At 38.0% G+C, this 22,036-nt stretch overlaps 1 protein-coding gene across 4 annotated transcripts in view; it reads right to left on the bottom strand.

Annotated features, from left to right (window-relative positions):
• Positions 1–22,036, bottom strand: part of DPYD (dihydropyrimidine dehydrogenase) — a 542,988-nt gene that overhangs the window by 458,023 nt on the left and 62,929 nt on the right. For all 4 annotated transcript variants that reach the window (XM_073356963.2, XM_073356964.2, XM_073356962.2 and 1 more), the window contains exon 3: positions 14,769–14,851. In XM_073356963.2, coding sequence (XP_073213064.1) covers positions 14,769–14,851 — 83 coding nt within the window. The remainder of the gene's footprint in view (positions 1–14,768; positions 14,852–22,036) is intronic.

The following is a 22,036-nucleotide window of genomic DNA, read 5'->3' as shown; positions in this document are numbered from 1 at the left end:
TTGCGACTTTGTCAGAGAAGCAACTCACCTTCGTGACTGTCTGCCAAACTCCCTGGGGCTGGTGAAAATTTATTGGTTCACACCTCCAAAACATGAAATCAGATTGTAAAACCTAAAAAGCCATGAGTAGGTTGTGTGGGGAAGAACATACACATCTGAAAAGCAACTGTGAACTCTATACATGTAGCACAAATGGTTTAAAAAGAAATGAGCTGTGTAACTAAAGGAGCTAAAATCCTGCCAGTCCATATTACATGGAATTCCTTGAGTTCTCTAGATCTCTGATCCCTGGCCATTAATTGTATCTGAAAGCAAATCTAAAGAAATACTTAAAGTGCCTAACTTCATTTTAGAAAATAATAAAGGGAGATAGATGGAGGGCTCTCAGCTTGCTTTACTGTGTTTTTTTCTACTCTAACAATTTGCATATCTAACAATCCAGCTACTGAAAGTATGACACTGCACCAATGTCTTCCTTCTTTGGAGTCTTTGTGATAAACCATCTGTCACAGTGGTTTTCAAAAGTTTCTTTCACTACCAACATCAGACATAGGCTCCTGCAGTTTGCTAAAAAGCAAAAATTTTGACTCTTATCCAATATGGTTTTTCACTTAAATCAAGACTAATGGGCTCAAAAAGCAAAAAAGGATTCTCTCCCCCATCCTCACAAATTGCAAGAAAAGTTCTTCTCGCTCCACTCCAAGATATGGTTATTAATGACACATGTACACACATGTCAATGATGTGCTTACAGTACATGGACAAGGTCCTGAAGATTTTACTCTGTCATTATAACAGGCACAACCACAGGAAATGAGAGGAACACATCCTTCCATCAGCTTTTGACCATCCTGTTGTTGCCATCTTCAGCCTGAGTCCAGGGGTTATGCATATTTACTCCTAGTCACCCTGCCTCATTTAAAAATATATGTGATACAGGCTCCACTAAAGACTTAAAAAAATAAGATTTGGATCATGCCCCTAAGAGCCATGATGGAAATTAATAAAGCATTTAATAGGTTTCCATGACACAGCCTCTCAGAACTAGAGAAACTTACTTAATCCAGGCTGAAAACTGCAGTTCTGTTCTTGCTAAACTTCTACTTTCAGCTCCTTCAACATAATAGACAGAGTTTAAACAGAACTATGTTGTTAGATTGTGCTTCTAGCAAAAATAAAAGCACTGGTGCTTCTAATATTCATAGGAAATTACTAATAACCTGCATAGGTGGAACCCGGGATATGGGCCTAAAACACACGGTATTAATTGCATTCACATACATATAAAATGCCGTCACAAGTTGGTGTTTACAGGAATTTGATAGGTCCTGAAAGATGGCTAATGAGCTAAGCTGATTTTTTCTTGAGAACTTTGAAGAGACCTTAGTAAACTTTTCTACAATTTGCCAAAGCTGTCACATTCCCACCTGTCAACAGCACAAGTATTGCATTTCATTACTAATTACAATAATATCAATATGCAGTGTTGTTGTAGCCGTATCAGTCCTAGGATATTAGAGAGACAAAGTGGGTGAGGTAATATATTTTTTTTGGACAAACTTCTGCTGGTGAGAGAAACAAGCTTTCAAACTACACACCTTGTCTTTTTCACCAAGAGAAGTTGGTCAAATAAATTATATTACCTCACCCATCTTGTCTCAATAATATCAATGACATAATAGACAAAATATAATCTATTTTTTTCTGTAAATCACAACAGTGATGATGAAATGGCTTTTCTTATTAGAAATCTTACTAGGTCTTCCTGAAATAGTTTATATGAAACATGTTTTAAACAAGCAAAATGTTACTGTACATAACCACATGATTGGTAATGATAATATGGAATTTAAATGTACATTTTTAAACAACTGAATATTTTTAAATTAATAAAACATTATTTAGATTATGTTTTCCTGCTAGGTGCTTTTATTCCTTAGGTATCTTATAAGGGCAGCTCAGTTCTTGGATACAAAGCAATTATTAAGTCTGGATTGCAAAGCAAGATGCACTTCACTGTGATATTCTACAGAACTCAATAGAAATTTATGACCACGAGTCCTGATCATGTACTGTACATCACCTTAGGTCAGTTAAAATTACAGAACTTCAGTTTATTCTAGACAGGTGATTGAAGAAATGTTCAAGGGAAATCACAATCTCTCTAAACTCCCCTGATCCCCCTCACTATGGTATTCCCTAAGGAGTCAGGCTTATTCTCCGATTTATCTCACCAGCTCAAAGTAAATTAAAATTCCCAAATGAAAAATCAGAAATTATATACTATATCTTGGACAACATGGGCGCAACAGCACATAAACCTATATAAGCTTCTAAGACCACATAAACTTGGAAAAACAATTCATCATCAAAATTTCATGTCAAGGTATTATAAAGTAGACTACTTTGTTGAAGATCAATCTCACAATCAAGCTCAAAACGAGACAGTTTATGGTTTTCTTGATTTATATTTTAATTATATATAAGGCAGTGCAATCACTTTCTAAAGCACTGGAGATAAACACTGTGGGAATACAATGACAAGAAACTCACTGTGAGTTATACTACAACTGGAACCATGTGCTCCCCATATTTCAAAACTGTGCTGATTGTTTTTTGTAACTGCAAATCAAATATTAAGTACTCTAATTTATTCTTATAATAACTAGCAGTTTAAGCGGTATATAAAGATGCAGCACAAGGTCTAATATCTATTGAAGACAGCAGATTACTAGAAATCAAACAATGTAATGCTACAGGTCCACTCTATGTTCTAGGATGCTTTTAGCAAATGTACAGTGTCATAACCTGACCCAGCTCTGCTTTCTGGACAGAGACACACCACTGTGTTGTGATATGCTCCAACCTCTCAATTGCATGTGCTTGTAAGACCCCTGCATTTGGATAGCGACTGGTCACCGTTCCTAGTTGTGGGTCTCTCAGATGCACTCCCAGATGCAGACCCCCATGTTTGACACCCTTCTTGGGCAGTGATATCCTGCAGTCTAGCCACCTAGACCCTGGAACCAGTGCCTCAGCCCTCCCAAACCACTCATAGCTTAGACATGCTCTCTGAGAGTCCATTTGGCTGTGGGAGACGAACGAACACAGGGTCAGCAAAGCAATTTCATAGCCACCAGGACTTTACTATTAAAGCACATGAAAGTTAAAAAGCACATGAAAGTTATAGATCTATGGAAAACAACCCACAGTCCTGAACACAATCCCCTGGTCTGATCTCATCCTGAGTGTCCTGGTCAGTGTCCTTAGGCAACGCAGTCTCTCCTGTCTTTACTCTCTAGCAAGTTCTGCTTATCAGGGATGATGGAATGGCCTCCTCGCTTAAAAATGTGGCCATATTTTACAACAGTCTGTCCCATTTCTGACCCAGGCCCATACCCCACTGGTTTCTGTCGGTGTTCCTGTGTCCCAAGGGTTTGCACTGGTTATTGACGATCATTCAAAGTTGGCCCTCATGGTAGAAAACCTATTGTTCCAGTAGGGAAGAGTCATTCAGCGTTGATGGCTGTCTCATTGTTAGCCCTCTTCGAGGTGTCCCACAATCTAGCATGAATACACGATGTCTAGAACAGACTGACCTTGCAAAGATTAGACTGATTTTCAGCACCAGATGTCTCAACCCAACATCAAGGTTCCACCACACAGTGAGGGGTACAATGAATGTTACAATCACAAAATGGTGTTCTCAAAACAATATGGAGTTCACAATTTGACCCAGACAACTTAACCCCATCTGTCAGACACAGTATAGATCTTCCTCCTTGTTTTGTAATACATTTAGGTATAGTACTACCAAAAGTTGCAAAGTGCTTCAAATGTTCTCTAGCTATTCCTATATTGGGCATATAAAATACCATACAAAATATAATTGGATACACAGACATGTTCAGCACCTTCCATAAATTGCCACGTAATTAATTACTATGAATAAAAGTTACGTAAAATGATCCTCATCACGTGACGTCGATAAACATTGGAAATTCTAAGGAAAGTATGACCTTGTATCTTAATTTCCAGGAAGAAACAGAATATATTTAACTATCAGAAGTGTACAGTGAGTAACATTTAGAACTTGAGAACATTTCAACACAGCTGAAAACAAAAACACAACATGATCTCCAAATTTAAAGTAGTGTCCAAATGACTGATTTGCTTTATCAAGACCAAGATTTTAAAAAGTCAACAGTGATTTTTGGGTCCCAGTGTTTTTTGGGTGCTTAACTTGAAACATTTTAAAGGACCCTGAATTTTTTCTTCTTGAGTTGCTATAGTCATATAAGGGAGTACAGCATAGTTACACTTAGGAGGAAAGAGAAAACAAAGCAACTTTCAGTAAATCCATAGGAAGTACCACTTATCTCTCTCAAGTCAAGAAATGTCCCAAGCAGCATCTGAACAACAGATAAAATTATAAACAATGTGCATGGATAAAAATGGATGGATGAAAACTATGATAAATATCATGTTAGCAAGGAGTTGCTCATTGTCAATATCATTCCTGTTGGGGAAATTAAGACTGAACACTTGCAAGATATCAGGGAAGGATGGGAATGTTTGTCTATGGGGAATTTTTATTGATAAAGACCTTGTAGAAACACCTAAAAGGAAATCCATCATCTGCTGGAGAAGGCAAGACCAAGACCCTTTCGAGTAACACCACTTTTCAAATGTATCCCAGATTTTAGACTACGTTAAGAGGAAACTGATTATTACTAGCCCCATGACAAACAGGAACAGAACTGAATCAGTCCCTGTAGATTATGGTCGTAGCAAAGTGAAGTAGTAGAGAGGCGTAGTCTCATATCCACACTCTTCTTATAAGAGAATAAGGGACATGTGTGTCAAAAATGCATTACATAATTAATTCCATTCCATCCTGTCCGATTTTCCTCCTCTAGCTCTTACAGATGGAAATGGAAATATATCTGTCCTCTCTTGCTCAGGAATGTATATACCAGTAATTCAAATTTGAATATCTTTGTACGGAACTACAGAAAGATCTAAACTAGTTAATAAGGAGGGACTTAGCGACATCTACACCAGGTATCCAAAAATTAATGGTTTTATTTTCTACTCATGAACTTGTAATCATACTCAGACAATCTCCCCAAGAAACAACCTACCCATATAAGGATACCATTCACAAAAGTAGGAGATGGATTCATCTAGAATTAGGATACATAAATGTATGTCCACTTAGCCACTCTTGATACCTCACTGCTTGCCAACATAAACCATTTTGTTCTTGTTGGTAAGGTAAACAAACACATGCAGACCATCAGAGAGATCTCATGGGATACTGATAGAGGCACTGTTTGTCTAATGTTCTCTACTTTTGGACAGAGAAAATTTACATGAGATGTAATGCCCAACTGAATATTACTTATGTAGTACCCAAAAATTTGTTACAACCTTTTAAGATATATAATAATTCAGGACTCTGCTATGAAGCACTTACATTTAAAATAGTAATATACAGTTACAGGGAATGAAAGGGAGTAACATAATACCTTCTGTCATTTCCCATTCCCCCGCCAAAAAAAAATTTCCTTCTGAATTTTACCTTTGACTTTATTATAGATTCTTGCCCCCAAGCCTCTGTTTACTATTTTTCTTTTAACCTTAGCCTGCCTGAGAAGGAAAACCAAAACCATTTCTCATAAAACCCAATTTACATTTCTAATACTAATCACCCTCAGGACTGCTCTAACTTGTACACCTGAAGGCACACCAGCACTCCTTGCCCGCCCCAGCTCATGCCCCTCCACATGCCACATGTGACAAGGCTTCAGGAGATAGCATAAAGGAAACAGAAATTTTGATGCAGCACTTAAGTATAGCAGAAAGAAGCTTTACAGAGGACCAGGATTTGTCTCTTCTATACTGGATCTATGTTAAGATCAAATTGAGCCCTATTTAGGATATGTTTAATATTCTTATACACAGACATTATACATAGACTTTTATGCTATTGTTTCTGACAAGTTACTGTATAAAATACCAAACAAGATGAAAGTAATACATATTCAAAATATCTAAACCACTAGTTTTTCCACTTGTAAAACATGGATTCAAAAATTAATTTCCATTTATGGTTTACGTAAGCTTAGCAATTACATTAAAATATGATAGTATATCCACAATGGTGTATTTATTAACAAGATTAACAGAACATTATAATCATACCAGCACTTCAATTATGTGTACTTAAAATTAAACCATATTCTCACAATACCAATCGTTATACTCTGAAAAGTATTAACTATTTGCAGCTCATTATCTACTTCATGATCTAGGTGTAAAATAATATGCAAATTAGAACTAGGAGCATTTCCTAGGCTTTAGTATTATAGATATTCTCTGATTTTAAAAATATTTTGCATGTTTAAAATTATACATAATATCTTACATAATTGTACAAACACACACCACAACCCTAAGAAATGTGTTTTTCATTTCATTCTTAATTTAAATATTTAAATTCAGAATTTAAATATACTTAAAATTTAAGTCAATTTTCTGTAGGGTTGTTTCTATCAGATTGCAGAGGTGCTGAATACTAGCACTTTAATGAACTACTGTGCTGAAATAATTGCTAGTTACTGGGATGACTTGTGGAAAGAAGACTTCAGCAGTATGAGTGCTCAGCTGTTGAACAAAATGTTCAAATCCAAGACTGAATATCCTTTGCATAAAGCTATTAAGGTGAAGAGGAAGACACAGTTTTCCTGTATCTTCCTGAAATGAATTCACAACTGTCTTGGAAGCTCAATGAACTGGATCATACTGGAGACCCTGCTTTAGATCTAGCCCTTTCTCTCAAAGATTGGAAAGCATTGATGTGGATATGGTTAACAAGAAAGGCTGGAGTCTGTTACACAAAGCCTTCCAAAGAAGAGATAAGTTTGCTGCCAATTTTCTCATTAAAAATAGTGCCCATGTGAATGTTGCTACAGTGGGAAAACAGGAGACTGCTCTGCACCTTGTGGCATCATGCAGTTCCAAGAAGCACTGGCCAGCTGTGATGTCAGAGATGACAAAGATTACAGTGTCCTTCTTACAGGCTGGAGTCAATCCAAACATGCAAGACTGCAAAGGAAGGACCCCATCACATGTATCAACCGTTGTTACGTTTGATCCTCTATTCAGTCAGCTTCTCCGGTGCAAACAACTAGACTTAGAACTGAAGAAGGCTTGCAAGTCAGTATGTCACAGTGTCTGTCCTATCTCAGTGTAGGGACCAGAGAGATCAAATCAAAAGTGAAGAGCGACAGAAACAACTGGACAAGCAAACAATGTAAAAGAAGAAGAAGAAGAAGATGTGAAGAGAAATGAAACACAGGGGTTTTATTGCAAGATAAGAGAACTAAATGGCGCATATGAGTTGAAGATGTTGGCCGTGAAAAACAGGCAGGGGCAAATAATTGAGGATGAACAACCAAAGAATAAGTGATTGAAAAACATTTTGAAGAGCTGTACAATGTACAGAACACACTAAATGAACAGTTCTGGAAAAACTTCCCTGTACAAATGAGGGAGAACAGATACCAAAATTCTAAGTAGTAAAAATCTTGATGGAAAGTTTTAAAAAGAAAAAGGGAAGTGACAACATAACTGCAGAGCTACCGGAAACACACAGTAAAAGTGATCCACAAGCTATTTAACAAGATTTACAAACAAGAGCAAGTGCTGAGAAAATGCAGGAAAGCGATAATAGTACCGATCTATAAAAAAGGAGATAAGAAAAACTACAGATGAATCAGTTTATTGAGCATGCCAGAAAAAGCATTCACCAAGATGTTCCAGAAGAGAATGAGGAGGCACATGGACGTGGTGCTTGCAGAGGAACAGGTTTCAGTCAGGATGAAATACAATACATCCGTTATTTGTGATAAGACAGATATTGGAGAAGTACATGGAACACAACTAAACCTGTTACTACTTTACAGATTTAAAACAGACTTTTAATAGCATTTGGCATAAAAGGGTTTTGGCAAGCCTCGAGCAAACATGGCAACCCTGAGAAATTGACCAAGCTGTTAGAAAACACCTACAGCAAGTTGATGAGGGTGGTGAGAGTACACAAGAAGCTAAAAGAATGGTTCACAATGACCATTGAAGACAAGGATGCATGTTATTGCCAGATTTGTTCAACTTGGTATTGGAAGCCATAATGGCTGTAGCACTGAGAGCAGAAACAGGAAGAGTCATGAAGCAGGAAGAGTCATGTTATGTTGGCGGAGAGTTCACAGATGATATTGATTCACAGATGATATTGAGCTCACATAATTGACCAAGGAGGATTTATAGAGAATAACTGACAAAGTAGACCAGGAAAGCAGAAAATTTGGAATGAAGCTCAGTATAGAGAATACAATAATTATGGCAACTGTAAGACAAGAGGAAGAGGTAAAGATTCAACATGGTGACAAAGAACTAGAACAAGTGGAAACATCTGTGTACATTGGGGGACTAGTACAGAAGAATGGGAATTGTGAAGATGACATAAAAGAACCACCAGACTTGCTGGTGTTGCATTTGGAGAACTCTGCAAGGTCTGGAAGGCTAAAGACATTTCAATAAAAATGAAAACAGGATATCTGAGACAATTGTCATACTGCTGCTCAAACAGGTCGGACTGCTGGAATATGAAGAAAGCTGATGAACAAACTATACTGACTGCAAAAATGAAGTGGCTGAGGGAAATACTGAGAGTTTCAAGAAAGCAAAACTTAAAAAATTAAATGAGAAGATAAGCTGTTACAGATGATCCAAAACAGACTATTGTGATAGCTTGGACTTGTGTCAAGAATGGACCTGGAAAAGATGCCATCCATGACAATCCATACTAAAGTGCAAGGACGTAGAAGACAGGAAGACCAATGATGCATTGGATTGACCTGTTGGAGAATGACATAGAATAAAAAGGTTTAAGGATTAACAAAGCCACAAAGTTGATACAAGACAGAAAGTGGGGGAAACACTTCATTCAGCCCCATCGTCTCTGCTGAGCTGACAGACAGGAATCAAAGACAGGTTTCAGAGGAACAGCCGTGTTAGTCTGTATTCGCAAAAAGAAAAGGAGTACTTGTGGCACCTTAGAGACTAACCAATTTATTTGAGCATGAGCTTTCGTGAGCTACAGCTCACTTCATCAGATGTTTACCGTGGAAACTGCAGCAGACTTTATATACACACAGAAATCATGAAACAATACCTCCTCCCACCCCACTGTCCTGCTGGTAATAGCTTATCTAAAGTGATCAACAGGTGGGCCATTTCCAGCACAAATCCAGGTTTTCTCACCCTCCACCCCCCCACACAAATTCACTCTCCTGCTGGTGCTAGCCCATCCAAAGTGACAACTCTTTACATAATCAAGTCGGGCTATTTCCTGCATAGATCAAGGTTTTCTCACATCCCCCCCACCCCCATACACACACAAACTCACTCTCCTGCTGGTAATAGCTCATCTAAACTGACCATTCTCCAGGTTTAAATCCAAGTTAAACCAGAACATCTGGGGGGGGGGTAGGAAAAAACAAGAGGAAACAGGCTACCTTGCATAATGACTTAGCCACTCCCAGTCTCTATTTAAGCCTAAATTAATAGTATCCAATTTGCAAATGAATTCCAATTCAGCAGTTTCTCGCTGGAGTCTGGATTTGAAGTTTTTTTGTTTTAAGATAGCGACCTTCATGTCTGTGATTGCGTGACCAGAGAGATTGAAGTGTTCTCCGACTGGTTTATGAATGTTATAATTCTTGACATCTGATTTGTGTCCATTTATTCTTTTACGTAGAGACTGTCCAGTTTGACCAATGTACATGGCAGAGGGGCATTGCTGGCACATGATGGCATAGATCACATTGGTGGATGTGCAGGTGAACGAGCCTCTGATAGTGTGGCTGATGTTATTAGGCCCTGTGATGGTGTCCCCTGAATAGATATGTGGGCACAATTGGCAACGGGCTTTGTTGCAAGGATAAGTTCCTGGGTTAGTGGTTCTGTTGTGTGGTATGTGGTTGTTGGTGAGTATTTGCTTCAGGTTGCGGGGCTGTCTGTAGGCAAGGACTGGCCTGTCTCCCAAGACTTGTGAGAGTGTTGGGTCATCCTTTAGGATAGGTTGTAGATCCTTAATAATGCGTTGGAGGGGTTTTAGTTGGGGGCTGAAGGTGACGGCTAGTGGCGTTCTGTTATTTTCTTTGTTAGGCCTGTCCTGTAGTAGGTAACTTCTGGGAACTCTTCTGGCTCTATCAATCTGTTTCTTTACTTCTGCAGGTGGGTATTGTAGTTGTAAGAAAGCTTGACAGAGATCTTGTAGGTGTTTGTCTCTGTCTGAGGGGTTGGAGCAAATGCGGTTGTATCGCAGAGCTTGGCTGTAGACGATGGATCGTGTGGTGTGGTCAGGGTGAAAGCTGGAGGCATGCAGGTAGGAATAGCGGTCAGTAGGTTTACGGTATAGGGTGGTGTTTATGTGGCCATTGTTTATTAGCACTGTAGTGTCCAGGAAGTGGATCTCTTGTGTGGACTGGACCAGGCTGAGGTTGGTGGTGGGATGGAAATTGTTGAAATCATGGTGGAATTCCTCAAGGGCTTCTTTTCCATGGGTCCAGATGATGAAGATGTCATCAATATAGCGCAAGTAGAGTAGGGGCTTTAGGGGACGAGAGCTGAGGAAGCGTTGTTCTAAATCAGCCATAAAAATGTTGGCATACTGTGGGGCCATGCGGGTACCCATAGCAGTGCCGCTGATCTGAAGGTATACATTGTCCCCAAATGTGAAATAGTTATGGGTAAGGACAAAGTCACAAAGTTCAGCCACCAGGTTAGCCGTGACATTATCGGGGATAGTGTTCTTGACGGCTTGTAGTCCATCTTTGTGTGGAATGTTGGTGTAGAGGGCTTCTACATCCATAGTAGCCAGGATGGTGTTATCAGGAAGATCACCGATGGATTGAAGTTTCCTCAGGAAGTCAGTGGTGTCTCGAAGGTAGCTGGGAGTGCTGGTAGCGTAGGGCCTGAGGAGGGAGTCTACATAGCCAGACAATCCTGCTGTCAGGGTGCCAATGCCTGAGATGATGGGGCGCCCAGGATTTCCAGGTTTATGGATCTTGGGTAGTAGATAGAATATCCCAGGTCGGGGTTTCAGGGGTGTGTCTGTGCGGATTTGATCTTGTGCTTTTTCAGGAAGTTTCTTGAGCAAATGCTGTAGTTGCTTTTGGTAACTCTCAGTGGGATCATAGGGTAATGGCTTGTAGAAACTCGTGTTGGAGAGCTGCCGAGCAGCCTCTTGTTCATATTCCGACCTATTCATGATGACAACAGCACCTCCTTTGTCAGCCTTTTTGATTATGATGTCAGAGTTGTTTCTGAGGCTGTGGATGGCATTGCGTTCCGCATGGCTGAGGTTATGGGGCAAGTGATGCTGCTTTTCCACAATTTCAGCCCGTGCACGTCGGCGGAAGAGAATCAAAGAGAATCAAAGAGAAGAAGACAGAAGACCCTTTTTATACAGAAGTACAGTGATATTCATATTCTAAGAGCATGTTTAAATCTATGTTAAATTGAGTGTTTTTTCCCCACAAAAGAAAGATAAAATGGGAGGTCTTGTTCCAAACTGGGCCACTGGGGAGAAACATTCATTTGTGGCTCTTATCTGGTAGACAAGCAGTGACACTCTGGGAAATCAGAGTAAATTTGAGCAGACTTCCCACTAAACTTAGGGCTCATCTGAGATCTACTTAACTATCTAACTAGGTTTATTGATTGGTTGGTTTTACCATAGCTACACAATCTGAGACTCCCTGTGTAACCTCTCACTACACACTTTTCCCAAATATGCAATCACACATGTATTTGAGGATCTGAGTTGTATCACCCATTCAGAAATATACAATAGCTTTGCCAGAATATATCTCTGTCCTCTCAGGGCCTGATTTTAAGTCCTTAGATGTCAATAAGAGTCTTTCCAATGATCTGATCCTCAAAGATGTATTCGCATAGCATCATAGGACTGGAAGGGACCTTGAGAGGTTATCTAGTCCAGTCCCCTGCACTCATGACGGGGTAAGTATTGTCTAGACCATTCCTGATAGGTGTTTGTCTAACCTGCTCTTAAAAATCTCCAATGATGGAGATTCCATAACCTCCCTAGGCAATTTATTCCAGTGCTTAAGCACCCTGACAGTTAGGATTGTCCAACTAATGTCCATCCTAATCCTCCCTTGCTTCAATTTAAGCCCATTGCTTCTTGTCCTATCCTCAGAGGTTAAGAAAAACATATTTTCTCCCTCCTCCTTGTAAAACCTTTTATGTACTTGGAAGCATAATTATACATGACTAATTTGCTCATGGAGTTTGATCCTGTACCACTGAAGTCAATAGAAGTGTTGCCATTGGCTTCACTGGGTGTGTGATCAGGCAAGATACTAAATTACCCCCCCAAAATAGGGGTGGTTCTCAAAACTATGAGAAGTTTTAGCCCTATGGAGCAAGTTATTTTGATACTGTCATTAAAAACAACATGTTGCTGTGCCACATTTCCAGGCACAAGATTTTTTCCTCCAATGTAACAGCTGGAATAAACAGTGTGCACAGTATTGTTAATACAGAACTCTCTGCTTGTCATTTTACACATATCTAAGGTTTATCGGAGATCCAAAACAGAAAATTAAGCATTCAGGGACATGTGTGACTTTCTGGCACTGCTGAAAATGATGGTGCCCTAGAACAATGAATGTTCATCCATATATACAGTTTATTTGCTTGTGACAGATATGAGGACTTACCTCTGTGTTATATGAAGTTATTCAAGCATGATCAAGTGAAACTTGCTAATACAATTGAGAAGTGTTTTATTTAACTCTTCAACAACACAAGAAAATTCAGCTGAATGAAAGCTGCTTATAAGATGAAAAAGAGGATTGTAATATTATATGATGTGTGTCACACCTCTCAGTGAAACAAAAGGCATTTCCCAGTCTGGTTTGTCCACTAAGAGATGAAACAGCTGAAAAGGAAGTTTGTGACAAGTCTTAAACCACTTTGGTGCTTCTAAGCGAACCTACCATATAGAACAACATACACCTCCAAAACAACCCCTTGTATCAGGTATACAACCTTTGAAATTCTGTCATTCCATGGCCACAGAATTTTGACCACCAGAGAAAGCATGCAGCAAATTCTAACAGTAAACTTTGGTGAGCCACGTGCCACAAAATGCTGCCACTGTAACTGTGAAATGTTGTAACATGGACTGTTAGAAACAGACCATCTTCTTGAAATCTAGCCTGTTTAAAAGAAAGTGTTTAAAAGTAGTTTCACATGCCACATCTGCCCCCAAATCATTTTTCTATGTTTACTGTTGTTTTCTCTCTCCTGTTGCAGTGTGAAAGACCCACACAAACAGAGGAAACAGACTGGCTATACAGAAGCAAGACCAAACATGACTACACAGAGACTGCTCTCAAATGCATGAAGTAAAGAAAATGAAAAACCGAAAATAACTTATCTAATCTTTCAATTTCAATTGTTATGTGAACAATAGTAAGTGAAAATATTCAGACAGAAGTGGATTTGTTGTTCAAGTAATAAGAGCTTTCAAAACAGCCAGGATTGGATTTCATGTGTGAACACTCTTGCGAACAGTTATTTACACTCTTGTTCTTGGGAAGCAAGAGCACTGTGAACAAGACTGTAGATAAAAACTTGCTCATCTGTAATATCCATAAATTTAAAGGGATTATGAATACTAACCAAATGAATTGGTGGCATGTGTTTGCAAGCGGACTCAGACTTGTTGTTGAATTTGTCCAAATCTTAAAATTACTCTCTTTGACACCAAAGAGAAGTTAAATGAAGTGGGGTCTGCACTGCCAAACATTTTTGCCCTGTTAAGATTTTCCTTTTACTGCCCTGCTTTCAGAGTCACTTACTGGCACATAACTTCCATTATCATTTACATCACCTCTGAAATTGGTCAAATTAGTTTTCAAAGAATAAAAGATACTTCAGAAACCCTGGACCCAAATCTGCCACCTTTAGTCACATCGAGTAGTACCTTGCTTTGGGCCCAGTACAAATGACTTTAATTGGACTACTCTTGGAGCAAGGCACTACCCAGCGTGAGTAAGGATGGCAGAATTAGATCCATTCGTTGAGCAATTCTAATTTATTTTAAAAATTCTAAGCATAATGCTAGATACTGAATGTATAAAATAAAGGGAGCTTCAATATAAAGTATTATGTTAAAAAGATTGTGCTTACTTTGCAAGATGGAAACCATTGATTTTTTTAAAAAACACAGTAATGTAATCCTGTTAAAGTCTAATAGAAAAAGAAAGTACACGGGCCACTATATATAGAAAGTTAAATACAAATTAGGAGCAAATACAGCACCACTGTACATTCAAAGCACCACAGTACAATTTCTTTAACACTTACACAATTTAGATGAACAATATTTTCATTCATTCACACAGTTCAGTATAAATATAAAACAAGGTACCCCTTAAGCATTTTAAGTAACAAATTAAACATTTACGTTTTTTACTGTGCAGTGAGGCTTAACATTTATGCAGCTTCAAAACCAAAGTACAGCCTCAAGGGATGCCTCTCCACTGACAAATTAATACCTTAGAGAATAGAGCTGAATGGTGGCAATGAACTCATTTGTTCCCCCAATAATGAAGAATGACTCTTTCTTTACCACATCTGTGACTGTTGCTATGGTGACCCAGACTTACCTCATTGCTTCTCGAAGTGCCCCACGTTCACTAAGAGTCGTATGCTTGATGTCATCAAAATTATTTTCTAGCATCTCACAGTTCTGCAATAAATGGAAAAATCCACATTAGATTCTTAAGCAGCATTCTACCATCATAAATTATATTCACTGTAGTGAAAACATAACTGATTTATATTGTTTATATATTCACACAAATTATGCATTCTGTTTTAATTGCATAGAAGTCATTAAAAGCGACACTGTGAATTCGGTAACAAAGTAAGAACAAAAGCTTATGATATGGTTGTCCTGGAAGTCCTTTTATCAGTGTTCTATAGTGTGGAATATAGAATTTTCTTCTATATCAATTTTTTTTTTAAGGAATAACAGATGTGTTCTTTTGCAGTGAAAAATGCTACAAAACTACTGTTATATCTAACAGGCAAACTTGCAAATGTGGCAAAGTAGAAATACAATATGCTGAATTTAGACATCATAATCTATACATTAAATTCTGTACAATGAAACATTCCGTATTACATGAAAAAGACTAATCATCCTAAATTCTATGAGTTTCAAACTTTAAGATAGTGTGTTTATAAAGATATCACAACAGCTGATTAAGTTTTTTTTTCCAAACTGAAGAAGCAAAGGCTCTATTATTTCCAAATGAAAAGACTCTAGACTCTAGACTCTAGACTCTAAGTATTTCCACTTCATTAAAATGAAATTAGCAATTTTGTGAGAATAAAAATTAAAAAAAAAAAAAAACCAAAATAGGCTTCTCCTTATGTAACCTGTTAATTCTTAGCAAACATATAGCAAGCTCCACTATTCAGAGTGCTGCCCCTGTTTTCCTCTCTAAATTCCTATTGAAACAATAGGCCTGATTCTCTATTGCTATGTACCTTCTGAAGTCATTTATAACTTTGAAAAGCGAGTACCTTTTAGAAGGCATAATATAGTTTTAGAGAAATACAACACAATTATTATTACTATTATTCAATGACTATTTTAATTCCACACTTATAACTGCTAAAGTAACATGTTCATCAGAATCAAAACTAAGCTTACACAAAACAATTCTCATTTTGAATTTAATTATTTACTTTTATTCTTATTTTACATGTAGTTTATTATTGTCTATAATATTTAGATGAATTTTACAGTACACATCTTAAAAGATAAAAAAGGACAAATGGATCATATGAACGTAATACCCTGTCAACACATTTTACATTTTCATAATTATATCCAATCTATGGCTATCACAATTGTTACATATATATATCTTGCATGAAAGAAAAAATACTAATCAGTCTTCTGTATGTAACTTTATTAAAAGGTCTTATAAGCTGATCTAGCTAATATCAGAATTAGTCTTTTCTTTGAACTATGCTACAAAAATTAATACATACTATTAAACAGCTTACTTTATATGCAATAAAAAAAATCAGTAAAAATAATTTGAAGTAAACTTATATGTGTAAAGAACTTTCTCCATGTCATCTCTTTTTTTAAATGCCATTTGAAAAACACTGCATGCTACCACACTACCAAGATGGTCATTGGATTAAGTTTTTTCCTCACATGCAGTACAATCAGTACTCCCTTGTATGGTAAAATCCTTCTCACCACACTCGTTTGGTTAATGAGAGGACTCAAGTCAGTACTCTCAGTACAAGTCAGGCAAGCAGAATTTAGCCCTACAAGAAAATATTTCTTTATTTAGATTTGTGTGCATTGTTCTTTGGGCTGTAAACTCATATGCAGACAGGTCATTTCTATAAAATACATCTGTGAAATTCAATCTGGCAATGCCAGTATTTCATAGAAATATAAGGCTGAAGGATTGTCAAGAGGTCTTCTAGTCTATCCCCCAGGGCTGTGGCAGGATTAAGAATACCCAGACTATCCCTGTCAGATGTTCGTGCAACCTGTACTTAAAAACATCCAATGATGGCGATTCCATATAAGCACTCCTGATCCACCATAACCCACAAACAAAGCTGTGTGAATAACTGATTTTTTTTTATTTGCTGGCAATTCTGAAACACACACACACACACACACACAAATACACTTTTCAGAAAACCAAGCAGTAAAAGCAATTTATTTTGGGTCAAATTAAACATTTATTTTTACCTGAACCAAAATGTTTTGTTCTGATTTTGACATTTATATTTATTTTAAAAAACCCAAAGGAAATTTCAACACAAAAAGCCATTTCAAATCAAAGAATCTAAATGCTATTTAAAAAATGACAAAACAAAATCTTTTCATTTTTTCAGAATTTTTTAACTTTTTTTTGTTTGTTTTTAATTAAACAAACATTTTTGCTGTATGTACACAAATTCATGAAATTTTTCAGGTGACCCGAATCTGCATTATTTGCCAACAAAAGTTTTGGGCAACACATTTTCTCCAGGTCTATTCAACACTAAATGCCTCTTCACAACCAAATCAAATCATACCTTCTACTCCTCCAAAAAAGCTGTGGTAAGAGACAGGATTTGGGGCATGCCCTGTGTGATGGGTTGGATCACAGAAACCCCCTTCGGAACTGCCAACTGATATGCCAAGACTACTTCTGCTCCTGCTTTCCTACCCTGGCAGCTTAGGACTCCAGCATCCTGTCTTGCTGAGCCAGATATGCCAGTCTGCTCCAACACAGACCCAGGGTCTGAACCTCATGCCCCAAAGCTGCAGACTTAACTAAAAGCAACGTACAGAAGTGTTCCTGTCTTTAACACTCAGATGCCCAACTCCAAATGGGATCCAAACCCCAAATAAACGTATAAATTATTTGCCCTCTATAACACTGATAAAGAGGTATGCACATCTGTTTGCCCCTCCCCCCCAAGTATTAATACATCCTCTGGGTTAATTAATAAGTAAAAAGTGATTTTATTAAATACAGAAAGCAGTATTTAAGTGGTTCCAAGTAGTAACAGACAGAACAAAGTGAATTACCAAGCAAAATAAAATAAAACACACAAGTCTAAGTCTAGTATAGTAATAAAACTGAATACAGATAAAATCTCACCCTCAGAGATGTTTCAATAAGTTTCTTTGACAGATTGGATGCCTTCCTAGTCTGGGCCTAATCCTTTCCCCTGGTACAGCCCTTGTTCCAGCTCAGGTGGTAGTTAGGGGATATCTCATGATGGCTGCCTCACTTTGTTCTGTTCCACCCACTTATATATCTTTTGCATAAGGCGGGAATCCTTTGTCTCTCTCTGGGTTCCCACCCCTCCTTCTCAATGGAAAAGCACCAGTTTGAAGATGGATTTCAGTTCAGGTGACATGATCACATGTCACTGTAAGACTTCATTACCCACTTGCCAGCACACACACATACAGGAAGACTTACATGTAAAACAGAGCCATCTGCAGTCAGTTGTCCTGGTTGATGGGAGCCATCAAGATTCCAAATCACCATTAATGGCCCACACTTTGCATAATTACAATAGGCCCTCAGAGTTATATTTCATATTTCTAGTTTCAGATACAAGAGTGATACCTTTATACAAATAGGATGACCTCACTCAGTAGATTATAAGCTTTGTAATGATACCTTAGAAAAGACTTTTTGCATGAAGCATATTTCAGTTACATTATATTCAAACTCATTAGTATATTTTCATAAAATCATATAGAATGCAACGTCACACCCTGAAACTCAACAGCCACAAGCTCTGTAGCTCAAAAGTGAAGGAGGAAGACAAATTCAAGAGCATAGGGCCCTTCATTGAGAACACCCTACTTCCAGCCACAGTTGGACACCATCTAGGAACCATGAGCTTGAATGTCCCAGCCGATCCGTACTATGGGTATAGAATATGAGGAGAAACACACAGGAACATAATACAGGATTTTACAGAGCAAAAATCAGCTCCCTTTCAACTGCAACTGTAAACAAACTGGAATTCATTACCAGCAGTGCTCCAGAGATTCCAATTGGAAAGTACCACCAAAGTTTACTCTAGCCAACTTTCTTCATGGTCTACGAAGAGCACATTACATTTGTTTAGTTGGAGAGTAACAAAGGCAGTAAATCCACATTCAAAGAAAAGTTTGCAATCTTCTAGCCTAGCAAAGGGCTAAAGAATAAGCCCCCTTGACCACTAATACCTGGACATCCAAGCATAGCCAAGGAATAACAAAGCATGCAATTTACAGACCTAGACCAATACATGCAATCTCTTTTTTTGAGACAGAAGATCTTACTCCTGTCATTTCCATCAATTGCTTTCAACCAACATTACCTTTGTCTTTCCCAGTTTGAATTGCAACCAACTAGCTCTCATCCAAGGCCCAATCTTGGCTAGACACTGGAAGAGCCATCAGCTTCACCATGCAGAGCAGATGAACTAGAGACTAGGACAAGCATCCTGTGAACTAGGACAAGCATCCCATACCACTAAATTATCTCCCTCTGTGGTTTTTCATATATGTGAGTGGACATAGCAATACACCTCAGGAGAAAGCCCTAGGGTCAGCAGAGCAATCATCCAGTCCTCTGAGAGAAAATAGAATGGAGCCACTCTGTCCACACCTATCAAGGTATCCAGGTGCACCTTTATGGAGTATACAAGAATCAGCATGGACATTTGATTTCTTTAACCATCTCTGAAAGGATATTATTGTCCCACAAGACTAGTACGGTCTTTTATTGTTATCATACATAAAGCCTTTCAGCACCCCTTGCAAACACATACAAGCATAAGACCTTGTTGATCAGTTAAGCTCAGATATGACTTTCACCACCAGCTATTTAAAAATACTTTTTCAGGGGAGAATAGCAATTGTGTATGGTTTGCAACTATCATTCCTAATTAGTGGGATTCAATAATCAAAGAAACTTTGTTCAAAGCCTTGAATTTTCTGGATATCCATGAACTACTCAGAAAAGGACACTCAACCCAAGCAACCTTATCCACTTATATGTGGGGATCAGAAACGAAATCCTCGGTCTACAATAGCTAGGGCCACTACTGCAGTACATGGGCAGAAGTAGCAGCAGCAGGCTATTGCTTCCCCACAAAAATGTTTATGGAACACCTGCCCACTGGTGACTCGCTACCTTCAAGTTTTGGTTCCAATGATTCCAAAGATACAAGTAAATAAAAATTAAAGTCAGCTTTTGGCTGAGAACAAGCATAAAAAATTTCAGCCAACAAAAAAGGATTTTTAAAAAAGTTATGAACATATGAAAACAGGAAGTTCTAACACAAGTTTAATCATGCTCTTAACCACAGCACTGGTAAATGCCACAACTTGGACAAACCATGAGCAGGATGAATTGTACATTCAGAAGTCTAAAAGGAAAAAAAAGGATAAAGCTCACTCTACTGTATATATCAGTAAAGGCTAGATTAATATCATAAATATTTTGCATCGGACAGTTGTGGTTTTTTGGTCCACACACTGCAAAGACTTAACTATACTGGGCAATTAAACTCCCAGGTGTTCAGGTTTCAGCAGCAATTATAGTACAAAATGTAACCACAAGCAATGAAAAAAATTGTCTTTGGTGGCTTTCTGCCAAGTTATTCCCTATGTGTCTAGATAAGGCCTAAAAGTTTCAAGTGCAATGGAATAATTATAGAGTATTTTATATCTTAGTTCTGTTAACATTCGTATAGTGATATATGATACCAAATCAAACAACATCCCAAAGAAGTTTATGACAGCAAAGCAAATACAAGGAGACATGATTAAAGTCAAAACTAAATGAAACAAGGTCATTAGACGTTGTGCTATTGTTCATAAAACCAAAAGGTAATGAAACCCTAAAATCTATTTTTAAAAAATTCTAACGTAACTCACTTCAAATAAAAGGTCAGGTTTCAGGTTCTGAAATGAACTGGAAGCAAGAGGGATCAGAAAGAAGTTCAGATACATAAATAAGTGATTTATTTAACAGATATTAAACCTGAACTAAAGCTTACTGTATCAAAATGGAAAAAAATTCCTGGAGACTCAAGACCTCATTTCCACAGGGAATAAATTGAACCTATTAAATTTCATTCTGTCTCTCTACAAAATAATAATAATTACCACATTTAAATAAACCCATTATCACATATTATGAAAAAATACAAAAGCTTACCGTTCTATACACCTTCTTCACGACTATACAGGTTACTACAGAAAGACTACATATAAGAACACTGAATACAAAGAGAATATTACAATAATACCACAGAAAAGTCCTTTTCACCCTCCCCCAGCCCCCACCCAAGAGCTGCCAATGACTGCAGGAGGCAGGTAATTGTCCTGGTCTCAACCCAGAAAATACCCATCCTTCAGACTTACTGAACACTGGCATCATCTGATGACTTCCCTGGCACACTAATGGAGCTTGAATCTATGCCATGGGGAACACAGGAAGGAAGGCATGTTATGGGAGCAAAGCAGAGCAAATTGATGGAGCAACTGTACAGTGAGGGAAGAAGAGGAAGGATGGATATGGTGGAAGAAGGAAGATGAATTAAAAAACCCAAATACTAACATGACCTGTACCTAGCATAACCAGGAACATTTTGCTATCATTTGTCTATTGCAATTTGTTTGCCTTATCTATATAGATTGTAAGATATTTTGGGCAGTGACTGTGTCTTCCTGAACTATGTTTGTACCACACCTAGCACATTTTTAACTAATAAATAATAGCAACTTGAGATCTGGACACAAACTTCACAACATGGGACTCTGCCTCTAACAGGCTGAGCAAGGCCAAGGACTCCAAAACACCTTCAAACATGGAGCAAATTCAGAATTTCCCAGATCAGGCCCTTGACTGATGGTTGAACAATGGTTGAACTAATGAGATTTCTTACACCATGTGTATAGCTAAAATTCTTGTTATTAATCCCTAAATGCATCACCTTACACTTCTCACTATTAAATTTCATCCTATTACTATTACTCCAGTTTACAAGGTTGTCCAGATCCTCCTGTATGATATCCCGGTCCTACGATATCCTTGGCAATACCTCCCAGCTTTGCGTCATCCGCAAACTTTATTAGCACACTCCCACTTTTTGTGCCGAGGTCAGTAATAAAAAGATTAAGTAAGATTGGTCCCAAAACCGATCCCTGGGAACTCCACTGGTAACACTGTGTTAGGGTTGTGACAGAAGTGAAGTCTTACTTTCAAAAATGTCTTTCTAACCCTTCAACAGCCTCATGCTTTTGTAAAGTGGTCTGTACTTCCTAGCGGTGTCCTGCCTTTTCTCCGGTTAGTTTTACAAAAGTGATTCTTTATTCAAACTCCTAGGC

This window comes from Lepidochelys kempii, chromosome 8 (assembly GCF_965140285.1).
Source record: "Lepidochelys kempii isolate rLepKem1 chromosome 8, rLepKem1.hap1, whole genome shotgun sequence".
In the NCBI taxonomy this organism is placed as follows: Eukaryota; Metazoa; Chordata; order Testudines; family Cheloniidae; genus Lepidochelys; species Lepidochelys kempii.
Note: the sequence above shows the minus strand (reverse complement) of the source record. Positions and strands in the feature narration are given on the sequence as shown.